The 12,789-nt window shown below is 33.2% G+C and overlaps 2 protein-coding genes and 1 pseudogene across 3 annotated transcripts; 1 reads left to right on the top strand and 2 right to left on the bottom strand.

Moving 5' to 3' along the window:
• Positions 1–165: 165 nt before the first annotated feature.
• Positions 166–2,774, bottom strand: LOC108848483 (cysteine synthase, mitochondrial-like). Of its 2 annotated transcripts, XM_057009350.1 has the most exons (10): positions 2,374–2,772; positions 2,100–2,209; positions 1,947–2,004; positions 1,595–1,858; positions 1,376–1,513; positions 1,217–1,268; positions 1,050–1,129; positions 918–977; positions 747–827; positions 166–471 (listed from the first exon to the last, which is right to left on the bottom strand). In XM_057009350.1, the coding sequence occupies exons 1-10, from the start codon at positions 2,701–2,703 to the stop codon at positions 379–381; spliced, it is 1,266 nt and encodes a 421-aa protein (XP_056865330.1). In that variant the 5' UTR covers positions 2,704–2,772; the 3' UTR covers positions 166–378. The 2 variants fall into 2 exon arrangements, with proteins under 2 accessions (XP_056865330.1, XP_056865329.1); XM_057009349.1 differs by having other exon boundaries at positions 1,050–1,268; positions 2,374–2,774.
• A 5,720-nt stretch (positions 2,775–8,494) lies between these two features.
• Positions 8,495–10,423, top strand: LOC108851255 (mitogen-activated protein kinase homolog NTF4-like). Its single transcript, XM_057009351.1, has 6 exons — positions 8,495–8,756; positions 8,852–8,882; positions 9,289–9,426; positions 9,512–9,844; positions 9,921–10,101; positions 10,180–10,423. Exons 1-6 carry the CDS (start codon positions 8,527–8,529, stop codon positions 10,341–10,343), a joined length of 1,077 nt encoding a protein of 358 aa, XP_056865331.1. The 5' UTR covers positions 8,495–8,526; the 3' UTR covers positions 10,344–10,423.
• A 106-nt stretch (positions 10,424–10,529) lies between these two features.
• On the bottom strand, positions 10,530–12,397 carry LOC108851256 (uncharacterized; annotated as a pseudogene).
• Between the last annotated feature and the right edge of the window lie 392 nt (positions 12,398–12,789).

Raw genomic sequence — 12,789 nt, 5'->3', positions numbered from 1 at the left:
TTATCATTTTTAACAAAGTATTTAATGAAATTTTTATTAGATTTTTGTATTATATAATATTCTACGTTTTTATAACGCGGATCATACTAGTAAAACCCAAAGTTTTTTACATGCTTTAATGTAGATTCCGATATGTCATGAATTTGATCATTATAAATTCATATATAACGTAGATATTCGGCTACAATTTATTGATTAACAAAAAATTATAGAGGTATAATTCATGTTGTTTAACTGTATCTAATTTTACCCATTGGGGATTTCTGATAGAAATGTTGAATAATACAAGTTGCACTATTTGGCTTATTGATAAGCAAGAATGGCTTAGCACTCTCAAGAGGCAAACACTAACAGTAGAAGAAAAATATTTGCTTTTGTTCATATCTCAGGCTGCATTTTCTCAACCTCTTCCCGGATCGACTGGAACAGAGGAGTCGATAAATATCGCTCTCCAAAGCTCGGGAAAACAACCTGTAAAACCAGATACATAGATTCATTCACAGGTCAATCTCCTAACTGGCTCCATAGATGATCATTTAACACACATGATGAAGAAAGCTAGCTAGCTCATTGGCTTTAGTGTTTGATTCTTTGTGTTTAGTAGCTTTTTACAATCCTAAACATCCATGTCGCATTGTTTTGTTTCCTCCTAAATCAATCCAGAGGTTTAGATGCACAAAGACTCTTGGACACTATTCTTTGTTTCCCAACACATAACAAATAAAAGAAACAAGAAGGATACTTACAGCAATGAGTTTCCCTGCATTCTCAGGTCTCTTTGCTACCATGATTGCAGCAGCAGCAGCAGCTCCAGATGATATTCCAACCTGACAAAATCATCACCTTCGCATGTTAAAATTATGCACCGAAAACATTCCCAAATTGGAATTCAGAAAGGATATAAAGGACAAACTAACCATCAAGCCTTCCCGTAGAGCTAGTTGCTTTGCAGTTTCTATAGCTTCCTCACTTGAAATCTGGTAAGAAGCAATTAAAATGTAGATGAAATAAACTAGTAACTATGCAGAATCCAAGAAAACAGATCATACCGCTATGACTTCATCCATAATTGCCTGATCCAAATTCTTAGGTATAAATCCAGCTCCAATCCCTTGAATCTTGTGAGGTCCTGTAAAGAACATAAATAGTAAACCATAGTTCAAAACCAAGAAAACCACATTACTGATTGTATAGTCTGTGATTCTGCGAGTCTTACCTGGTTTGCCACCAGAAAGTATGTCGCTTTCGGTTGGTTCCACACCAATAACCTGTTGCATCCAACCATCAAATGAAGTAAAAACAAGAACACACTCTGTCTAAATAGCAATATGCAGATATATTCAGGCTAAGATGGAACTTTTTTCTTTTCTTTCACCTGCACTTTGGGGTTTTGCTCTTTAATGAATCGACCAACACCAGTGATAGTCCCACCAGTTCCAATCCCCGCAACGAATATATCCACCTTTCCCTTTGTATCTTCCCATATCTCAGGACCAGTAGTCTCATAATGGATCTGCAATGCAATAATGCATTTTTGTAATTAGGACATATAGTTGCAGTGTTACAAAAAAAGTGACAGAAGACAACAAAAAACCTTAGGATTGGCAGGGTTATCAAACTGTTGGAGCATATAAGCATCAGGAGTTGATTTCAAGATTTCTTCAGCCTTCTGAACTGCACCAGTCATGCCTTTAGCAGGATCTGTTAACACAAGCTCAGCTCCAAAGGCCTTCAAGAGAACTCTTCTCTCCATACTCATGGATGAAGGCATTGTCAAGATAAGTCGGTAGCCTCTTGAAGCAGCGATAAACGCGAGTCCAATACCCGTGTTTCCACTTGTAGGTTCCACAAGAACACTCTTTTAAGATAAAAGTGAAATAAAAGAATATGATAAGTCTTAGAGGAACCGTTAAAAAACTTCTATGCCTAAAATAATAATCGGATACCTTTCCAGGTGATATGAATCCTTTTTGCTCAGCATCAGTAATCATACTGTACCCAATCCTGAAACACACAAAAAATATTTAAGACTTTGAAGGTGTCTAACTGAAAAACATATGAACAAGGTGTAAAAGACTCTGGCTACTACAACTACACACCTGTCCTTGACACTGCAACATGGCTCCATGATCTCGAGCTTAGCAGCAATGTTAGCTACACAACCTTTTGCCATACTATTCAAGTACACCATAGGAGTTTTCCCAATGAGCTGCATCACGTCAACAAACAGATCACACAAAAAAATGTAAGTAAAGTCTGAACCTTTTTGAGCTTCCAATAGAAAACTCTAATAAAACTCAACTAAAAAAAAAAGAAGCTAACTTGATGATCAAATTATCAACTTTAGATCAGAAAAAGAGAAACCCATCTGACCTGAGACACATTCTCAGCGATGTTGAGTCCATCAGCTCCAATCTCACGCTTAACAGACGGATCTCGCTTCGAGACATCTCCAAAACTCCGACTCTGCTGGCTCTTCGTCGTTAGAGAGGAGAAGGATAGAGAAGAGATCTCCGGCGAGGATCTGAAGTGACGGAGAGTAGAGGAAGTCAACGGGTTAAGGAAGAGAGCAGAGGAGGAAGATGCGGATGCAATGGATGAAGATGATGAGGCTATCGCTCTTTGGTTTCTCAAGAGTGTTGATAGGAATCGAGAAGCGATCTTAGCATCACTGTTAAACCTTGAAGCCATGAGCATCGCCATGATCGTGTGCTTTTCAGAATACGACGTCGATTGGTTTTTTTTAGATACGGTCCATTTTCAGACCAAGCTTCTTTTGTATTTTTATATGTTCCATTTTCAGACCAAGGAAATATTATATTATTATTATTTTATAGTTTTTTGTTCTATTGTTTTATCCTTTTTTTGTGTCAAATTTAATTTTATGAAAAATTTATACCATGGGGCAGTTTCAAGTTTTTAATTACAAGATAGAGCACTTAGTGCTACTAAGGCAGTTTTTTGTAACAGCTTCCCACTTGTCATAACTAGCTGGTCATCACATAACTAAAAGCACTAACACTTTGACTAACTAAATATAGTGTTTTAGCGGAAACTTCTATCCACCCCTCATCTTTATTTTTTGGACGGTGTAGATCTTTTCTGAATTTTTTGACAAGACTTAGGGGGGTTATTGGGAGAAGAATTTGTATAGAGTTTGTGAATTTTAAGAGTTGATTGATTTTAAAAAGTTATGTGGATTGTGAAAATATATATACATTGACTTATAGAATTTGATCATGATTTTCTTAGATTTGTCTAGCTTTTTATTAACTTGGATTACCAAAAGAGTTTCATTAAAGAGACACACTTGTTATATATAAAGAACAATAAAAAAAATGTTCTTTTTTAAAAAAATATTTCGAATTATAGTTTTCAAATTTTAACATTTTTATAAAAAAATTTGTTTTTTTTTTTAATTTTCTTTTTGAAATTTGAAAATGATTTTCCAACTATCATCCGATTACATCATCCATCTTACCAACTGACGGTCCAGATTTTCTGGATTTTACCATCTCACAGTTCCTTTTCAATTTTTTTTATCTTTTTCATTTTAACAAAAAAAAAGAAAAAAACAAAATTTCAGAAAAACTTCATATTCCTCGGACGTTTTGCTGCAAGAAATAAGTTTGTTCTGCTTATCATTTCTTTCATCTTCTCAAACTCTCCTTTAAACTATTTTTTCCAATTCATTTTGCAAGTTATAATGTTGGACCATTGTATGGTCATCCCTCGAGAATTGACCTCCGTCGGCTCGTTTTAAGAGTTTTTTATCGACAAGAAGAAGATGATACGTATTGTTCCTGTCCGCGCGGGCGTACAGTGTATACATTAGTCCCCATGTTCCACAGCGTCCACAATGTACATTCACGCCTTTGTCCGTATGTACACTATATGACGGTGTTCGTTTGTACATTAATGTCTGATGTCCATGCATAAACGATTATCTATGTATTTCAATGAACATGCATGTTGTGTACATGTGTACAGTTAAGGCCTATGCCCATGTTCACCTTAGTGTCCATCGGCCACAGCGTGTACAATGTATATTCATGTATGAGTCCATGTATACATAACTGGGCGTCCAAATGTACTATGAGTCCTCTACAAAGGTTGTACCCACGTGCATACATTAGTTCTCATGTTCCCACATGTACAAACGATTATCTATGTACAACAAATGTTCAATGAACATGCATGTTGTGTACATGTGTACAGTTAAGGCCTATGCCTATGTACACTTTAGTGTCCATCGGCCACAACGTGTACAATGTATATTCTTGTCTGTGTCCATGTATACATAACTGGGCGTCCAAATGTACTATGAATCCTCTACAAATGTTGTACCCACGTGTATACATTAGTTCCCATGTTCCCACATGTATAAACGATTATCTATGTACAACAAATGTTCAATAAACATGCATGTTGTGTACATGTTTACAATTAAGGCCTATGCCCATGTACACCTTAGTGTCCATCGGCCACAACGTGTACAATGTATATTCATGTCTGTGTCCATGTATACAGAACTGGGTGTCCAAATGTACTATGAGTCCTCTACAAAGGCCGTACCCACGTGTACATTATCATCAAAGTGTACATGTGTACACTATGTATCCAAAATAAAATTATACAAAAACTGAATGATTAAATGTGTAAAAAATCAAAATTGACCATTGTTACTCGAATTTCATTTTGTGCCCATGTACTGCTGCTCAGAAATGAACCAGTGATAGTGAGGTGAGACTTTAGACAAAGATGACAGTGAAGCTTTATCCTTTACCTCTGATGTGGAAGAAGAAACACGATGAAGAAGATGATGTTACTGGTAGTCACTCGTCGGATTCTTCCACCGCTGGTGGCTCTGCAAGTAAACAAAAAGTTTTTTTTTCTACAAAAACACAATAAAACAAAAGAAATCAAAGCACTTACCGTATGTCTTGGGTTTTTCGCAACTTGCCTTGGAAACATCCTATGAACCACTTTGGTCCGTCACAAATAGCTTCTCTAATAACCTTTCTTTCACATTCTCAACCTTCGTCGTCTCTATCTCTACAGAAAAATTCCAAAATACAGATACAAATTTCCTAAAGTTTTACTGAGATAAACACAAGAACCTTCACCTCCGTCCTTCTCTTTCCCACGCCGGTTACGTTTCCCTGGCATCTTTCTCCGAACAATTTACTGAGATTCTTTTTCGTCGGAATTTCCGTCCTCTCACTTCTTCTTCTTCGGTAAAAGTAAAGAGAAAAAAAATTTGACATCCGCTTTTTGTAAATTAAAATATGTTAAGTCTCATTTTGGACCCACCACTAATTTTTGAATTTCAAACGTGAAACCAAATAAAATCCATCTTAACTAAATCTTATGTCACCGGTTACGTTTTTTGAAGGTCAATTTGAATCTTTTCACTCAAAAACTACCTCAGTAGTGGACACTGTCCTATATTGTAAATAAAAACTGTAAACTGTCTCTGGATGTAAATTTAATTTTATCCAATTTTTGTATTTAGTTTTCTTTGTCATTTTATTAAAGTTTATAGTTAATTTTATAATTATCAAACTAAACATATTATATACATAGGAATAAAAATGTAGTTGATGTTACCAACCAAGTGACCATGATAAGTGAACGTGGGAGAATGTGTTCATGTTCATCTGACCCTACCTTACCTATCTACACAAGTGCGGCATGAATCTTCTATACAATCTTCTTGTTCTACTATTCTTGCAGCTTTTTTTGTGAAATTAGAAAAAAAAAATCCTGAAAATGCAGAAACATTCTACAGAACACAAACAAGAGAATGTGTTCTCTGTTTACCTTTACATAACAAGTGAACAGAATTAGCAAAAGAACATAATATCGTAGCTAAGTGGGAGGAAAAATGAGCTTTTAAATCCCTTTACTATTTGAAATTGAAATTGTATCTAAACTTTAGAAGCAAACTAATTTATAATTGAAATTGAACTTTAAATGATATTATTAAAACATATAACATCAACATTGACTAAATACTAGAAATTAAACCAAGTATTTTAGTTGATTATTCATTTGATAGATAATTATTTTAGGAACTTAATAATATCTTACTGTATTTTATATACATATTAGGGATTGAGACCGGGTTTGATACAAATTATTTTTTGAGATTTTGTTTTTAGTTTTTTAGAATCTATATTTAGCTTTGGATTTGGTTCGGATAAAACCATAATACAAAATACCGCAAAACAAAATCCATTTGGTCTTTATGTCAGGTTTAGATCGGTTAAAATTCATTTTTATTGGCCGAGTTTGATTTTGATTTTCGTATTTGGTTTATTTGACCAGCACTAGGACTAAGCATTGGATTGCCTTAGGGGGAGTTATTGGGAGATGAATTTTCATGAATTTTGAAAATTTTGAGATTCTTTTGTTATTGGTTCTTGGATTTCATAAATCTTAATAGAATCCATTGTTATTGGTTTAAGAGTTTTCAAAAATCCATTCAAATCAATTGTTATTCAAAAAGTTTTGTTATTATAGATTCTTTAATTCTAACTAAATCTATTGTTATTGGGACATGAATTCTATTCATTTTTATTCATGAGACTCAACTTTCAAAATATCATATGTATCCATGTGATTTTCAAAATCCATGTGCAACTTTTACCAAATTATGTCCAAATCTATAATTCATTACATTTTGTATACCATTACACTTTTGAAAACATAATTTATATTTATAATGTTTATCATTTTCAATATATAATTATATTATATATATAAAAACTTTAAATAAAAAGTTTATAATAGTTTGAAAATCATTTTCAAATTTCAAAAAAGAAAATTAAAAAACAAATTTTTTATAAAAATGTTAAAATTTGAAAACTATAATTCAAAATATTTTTTTTTAAAAAGAATATTTTTTATTGTTCTTTATATATAACAAGTGTGTCTCTTTAATGAAACTCTTTTGGTAATCCAAGTTAATAAAAAGCTAGACAAATCTAAGAAAATCATGATCAAATTCTATAAGTCAATGTATATATATTTCACAATCCACATAACTTTTTAAAATCAATCAACTCTTAAAATTCACAAACTCTATACAATTCTTCTCCCAATAACCCCCCCCCCCCCCCCCCCCCCCTTAGTTTTTATTAATTCACAATGTATTTCCAGGATACAGGAAAAATGTAACTATTGAGTCACAGAAAAAATTGTAGTTTATTTTGTAGCAGTAGTAATAAGAATCATATCATTACATTTTTGGTATTGCAAGTTTAACAAAAGGGAAATAGTTATATTTTGTAGGAAATAATATAATATTTGATTCTCTAAAAGGAATGGTATATTAACCTACCAAATTTTGCGTCTATAGTTCATTTTATACCTCAAAGTGTTGTATGAGTTTCCTACTATATACAAAGCCAAAAAAGTAAAATTAAATTCCTAGAAATATTAATATAATGAATTTATGAATTTAGTTACAAAATAGGAAATGAATCTTTTAATTAGTTTCTCTAAAAGAAATTAGGGAATGAAATAAAAGGAAATGTATCCAAAATATGTTATCATATTTATATTAAATCAAATCTATACTTTCCTTACATATTAGAGTAATTTGAAAAATTAAAAAATTCTGCCAACTCCAAAAGTCTGTAGGGTAACGAATTAACAATTGTAAAACAGTTTTGTCATAGCTAAATTTTTATTCAAAAGTAGTAGACATGATTTGTTACAAAAAAATAAACAATTAAACTTAAGCTCAAGAAACAAAAAAGCACTGATATGAATTCAGAACAAATTATAAAATTTTAAGATATATATGTGATATAAAACATATAAAAGCCTTTCTGATTGTATATTATAGAAAAACAATGGAATGATAGTTTTAAATTTTTATTTATGATTGTTTATCAATACTCAATATGACATAGAATTTATGTGGATATATATTGAAGAACTAAAGTAAAGCTAAGAGTTTTTTAAAGAAAATGAATGAACAACAACATTGCTGTATAATAAATAATTTTATTCAAAAATATTAAAAAAATTTAAAACCTATATTTTTACATATCTTCATAACTCTTCTATTGTTGAGCATATTATTATATGTGTAATTATTTATTAATACATTCACATTCACATGATTAACGTACCTGGAAAAAAACCTTCAATAATATATAAGCAAAAATGGAGTGATAACATTCTATAAATAAGAACGACTTAAATAGTGAAAATTAATAAAACTCAATACTTCTAAATTTTCATAGATATCTATCTATAATTCCACAACATATATTGTAACACAAATAAACCTATCACCGTGAGCCACATAACAGTAAACCTATTAGAGCGAGCCACGTAAATTTCTGGATACGTCTAAGATCATTTTACCAAAAATTCTTATATTGTGGGTCTTTGCTAAGTTAATACATCCATGCTTATTCGGTCACTATATATGTTTCCTTCTCTCGTACCATCAACCCAAGAAAAATAAACCAATATCTTATCACCCAAACTGAAAGAACTTGAGGAGTCATGGAACCAACCAATGAAGCTCATCAAACGGTGGAAACTAACGTTACAGCTACTACCGACGCTCAGCAGTATCCGTCACCTGAAGTGCTAGCCGTTGAGAACATTACTGCGACTCCAAGCCATGCCGAGAGATACATAAAATACAATATATCTGGAAAGATCTTTGAACTCACTGCAAAGTATAAGCCGCCAATCATGCCTATTGGCAGCGGTGCTTATGGCTTCGTATGGTAATTTTCTTTTAATTTAAGGGTTGTATGATCTTTGTTTTCTGGTTGCTCTAAATATTACTGACACATAAATACTTTTTTACTGTTTTTAACAGTTCAGCTATGAACTCGGAGACCAATGAAAAGGTGGCAATAAAGAAGATTGATCGTGCATTTGAAAACAAAACAAAGGCAAAGAGAACTTTACGCGAAATCAAGCTTCTTCGTCATTTCGAGCATGAAAATGTCTGTATGATTTCATCGCTATTCTTTTCTAAATATCAATGAACCCGATTATTTCGACTGCTCATAATACCCTTTTTAGTATAATACCCTTTTTAGTTTCTAGAGTCTATTCTAAATTTCTAATAATTAAGAAGAGTTTGGGCCAGAGCCTGATTTTCTATAGGTTCGTGACCAACCATTGCTAATATTTTATGACATAGCGTAGAAAATCTCTGAATATCAAAAATATTCTCTTTCTACTTTTTTAATGTTTTTAAAAAATTAATCACTAGTCTCTAATATTTTAGTAAATACCATTTTTCTATAGATTGTTGCAATCAAAGACTTAATACCGCCTCCTCAGAAAAATGCTTTTGAAGATGTGTACATTGCACAGGAGTTGATGGACGGTGACCTTCATAACATCATAAACTCCAATCAAGAACTAGAATCACTTCATTACGAGGTTTGAGTTTGGTTTTTTTTTTCTTCAAACTTATACCGTTTTTAGAGAATTTGAAGATGTTCATTTTTTTAATTTTGTGACACAGTTTTTCTTGTACCAAATCCTGTGTGGATTAAAGTATATTCACTCAGCCAATGTGTTACACAGAGATTTAAAACCGAGCAATCTCCTCGTGAACGCGAACTGTGATTTAAAGATATGTGATTTTGGACTTGCTCGTGGTAATTCAGAGCATAATGCAATGACTGAGTATGTTGTCACAAGGTGGTACCGTGCACCTGAGCTTCTCTTGAACTCTTCTGCTTACACCTCAGCTATAGATATCTGGTCTGTTGGCTGTATCTTCTTGGAGTTGCTGACTCGCCAAACGGTCTTCCCTGGTAAAGATCATGTTCATCAGCTTCGTTTGATCTTAGAGGTAACAAGAAAAGTTACATTAAACCTTTTTAGTGATCTCTTTAACTTATAAAAAAATCTAACACTTTGATTTGCAGCTCCTAGGCTCTCCATCAGAGGAAGAACTTGGATCATTGAGTGAAAATGCTAAGCAATACTTAAGGCAGCTTCCTTATCAGAGTCGCCAATCTTTCTTTGTAAAATTCCCAAACGTGCCTTACCAGGCTCTTGACTTGATAGTGAGGATGCTAAAGTTTGACCCTAGACAGAGAATCTCAGGTTCGTTTATGTCACTTCTTTAACTTCATTGCAGATTTGATTTAGACTCTTACCCCATTTTGTTTGCCTTCTTGGCAGTTGAAGACGCGCTTGATCATCCATATCTCACAGAGCTGCACGAATTCACTGATGAACCAGTGTGTTTGACCCCCTTTAACTTCGATTTAGAAGATCAGCCATTCACAGTGGAGGAGATTAAGGAGTTAATCTACCGTGAAGCCTTAGCTTTCAGCCCTCCCTGAACCACCAGTAGTTGAAAGGGAAGATTGACTTTGCCTTGGAAGCAACTCATAAAACAGTCATCATTGTCTTCTCAATTCATAAAAATATTCCTATGTATTAAGATATTGTGCTAGATATCCTAAATAAACTATATTTGGTATTGTAAGACTATATAATATTTACCTAAATAAACTAAAGAAAGAAAATTAAGGATTATGTGGGAATTATTATAACTTTCAATCCAACAGATAATATACATTGCAACAAGGAAGAAAACAAATCATATCCTAATCATATCCTAATTTGAGTAATTCTGATCGAGGATAATGGTTCTTTTGCATGTTTTCGTTCAACTCTTTAGATTGCCAAAGAATCTAGAGAGTGGTACAGGGCCATTGGTTTCTTCTTTACTTTTGCTAGAGTGTTTGTGTCTGCTGGACTTGTGCTTCTTCTCTTTCTTTGATCTTTTAGAACGTGATCTTGATCTTCCAGATTCGTCTTCATCGCTACTAGATAAAGACTCTGAGGATGAATAATGCTCCAAATTCAACATTTTTAATGTAAATATAAGCTGTAAAAGACATGGCACCATCTGTTCAGGGTCATTGTTAAGCACCTTTCTCTTTTTGTTTCTTGTCTTCTTTGAATCTCTATCTTTCTTATCTGTGAGATCAATGGAGAAAACAGTTAATAACTTACTCATAAAGAAGGGTTTAGATGTTCTGTTCTCGAGTTGGGTTTTGATGATACTACCTCTCCGGGACTTCTCACTAGAATGGTTCCTTCCCTTGGAGAGTTTCAAGGCCCTTTCTGAATCTAGCTGAGCTCTATACTCACGCATCAGTTAATCGGTATCTGCTTCAAGTTCTCCCTTTTTGATCTCTTCTTCCTGAACATGTCACGTAAAAATAAATATACTAATGTTCCATAATCACAACGTAGAGAAGCTGCAGACGGTAACAAAGTGATAATGCAGGATACTGAAAATGTTTCAAGAAAAATGAGCTTGATCATATTTAGGTTATGCAAAAACAAGATGCTGGAGCTACTTCACATCCTCAACATAGATATATATATGTAAGAAGGAAGAAAGAAACATTACTTTCAATTTGAATACAAATTAGTGTGTAAGATGAATTACAGTAGAGTGATGAGGACTAAAGCTTCTAAAATGACAACAATCATAGCAAGGTTATGAACACTCATGGTCAAAATTTAGCTTAAAACATGATTATAACAAGGATTATGACAAGACATGATGAAGCTGTATTATAAGCTATGGAAAGAGTCTTTAAAACGAAGATAAAAAAGCTGACTACCTTTTGCTTGTTCTTATACTCTTCCCAGGTGATAGTATGGGTAGTCTTGAAGCCGCATGCCACTCTGGTGTATGAAATGAACCATCCACCTGCCACACTCCTCATCAGAAACGTTCCCAGCACTGACACAATAGTACAATGATAATCAAGCAGACTCAAACAAAACAAAAAAGTTGAAACAATGAAGTAGCAAATGCACCATTATTACTACAGCATCTTATTGTTTTTACTTATCTAAATGCTTAATGTGTTTACAGATTGCAATCACTCAGACACAAGCATCAGTGCTACACTCTAAAGAAACTACATATCAACTTAAGTTTTCCTCAAGACATGACATATATCTTACTGTAATATTGTCCTAGAGAGGTTCCTATTACAAGTTGTTCCCTGTAACCACAATCAACTAATTCTCAAATTTTTTTTAAAAAAAAACTAATTCTCAAATTTGATAATCGTGAGGAGACAATCAAAAGGCTGTTCAATCACTCAGACACGAAAGCTCAATTAAAACCTTTAACACAAGGATCAAAACAACCATAATCAATCAATTCTCAAAAATGGGATTGAATTGAGATATTAAGAAAAAGAGAGTATGAAAGGGTACAAACCATTCCGTCTTCAACCTCATCGGGCTGAGCTGAGGTGGAGCCAACCCTACTAGATCTCTGCATCGCCTTGTATGCTTGATTCTTCCCATTGCTCCCAGAATCAAAAGGAAAAATCCGAAACTTTATTTTCAGGGAGGAGATGAATTGTTAACGGTCGCATGGTCCGGTTTATTCAATTTTCGGGTTATTGGAGTTGGGATATTTAGGAACCGGACATTTGTTGGATCAGATCGATTTGGTTAATGTTGGGCTCGGTCTCAATTTTTTTTATAAAAGCCCAAATGGAATCAAATTATAAATAAGTCTGGTTTGGTTCGAGTTTAAAGCTAAAAACCGGAAAATTTCTGAAAAAATATTCGGTTAATTTGGAGTTTGCTTGGAAAATTTTATTTATAAATTATATTTTAGACATATTAAAATTTAAAATAATTAATATTTTTTATATATTTAAAATATTCAGATACCCGTTCGATTTTCAGTTTGTTATCGGTTTGGATTTTTTGGATTTAGAAATATAGGACCATTCGGGTTTTTGT

The sequence above is a fragment of the Raphanus sativus genome, chromosome 4, assembly GCF_000801105.2.
Source record: "Raphanus sativus cultivar WK10039 chromosome 4, ASM80110v3, whole genome shotgun sequence".
NCBI lineage: Eukaryota > Viridiplantae > Streptophyta > Magnoliopsida > Brassicales > Brassicaceae > Raphanus > Raphanus sativus.
This window is presented reverse-complemented; position numbering and strand designations above follow the sequence as displayed.

What these genes read in the sequence shown, in the direction of transcription:
- LOC108851255 (XM_057009351.1), top strand. Translation starts at nt 8,527, where the DNA reads ATGGAACCAACCAATGAAGCTCATCAAACGGTGGAAACTAACGTTACA. An exon ending in GGTGCTTATGGCTTCGTATG is followed by an intron (nt 8,757 to 8,851) that starts GTAATTTTCTTT and finishes TGTTTTTAACAG; the next exon opens with TTCAGCTATGAACTCGGAGA. An exon ending in TAGAATCACTTCATTACGAG is followed by an intron (nt 9,427 to 9,511) that starts GTTTGAGTTTGG and finishes TTTGTGACACAG; the next exon opens with TTTTTCTTGTACCAAATCCT.
- LOC108848483 (XM_057009349.1), bottom strand. Translation starts at nt 2,703, where the DNA reads ATGGCGATGCTCATGGCTTCAAGGTTTAACAGTGATGCTAAGATCGCT. An exon ending in GATTCATATCACCTGGAAAG is followed by an intron (nt 1,859 to 1,946) that starts GTATCCGATTAT and finishes TTATCTTAAAAG; the next exon opens with AGTGTTCTTGTGGAACCTAC. An exon ending in AGCAAAACCCCAAAGTGCAG is followed by an intron (nt 1,269 to 1,375) that starts GTGAAAGAAAAG and finishes TGGATGCAACAG; the next exon opens with GTTATTGGTGTGGAACCAAC.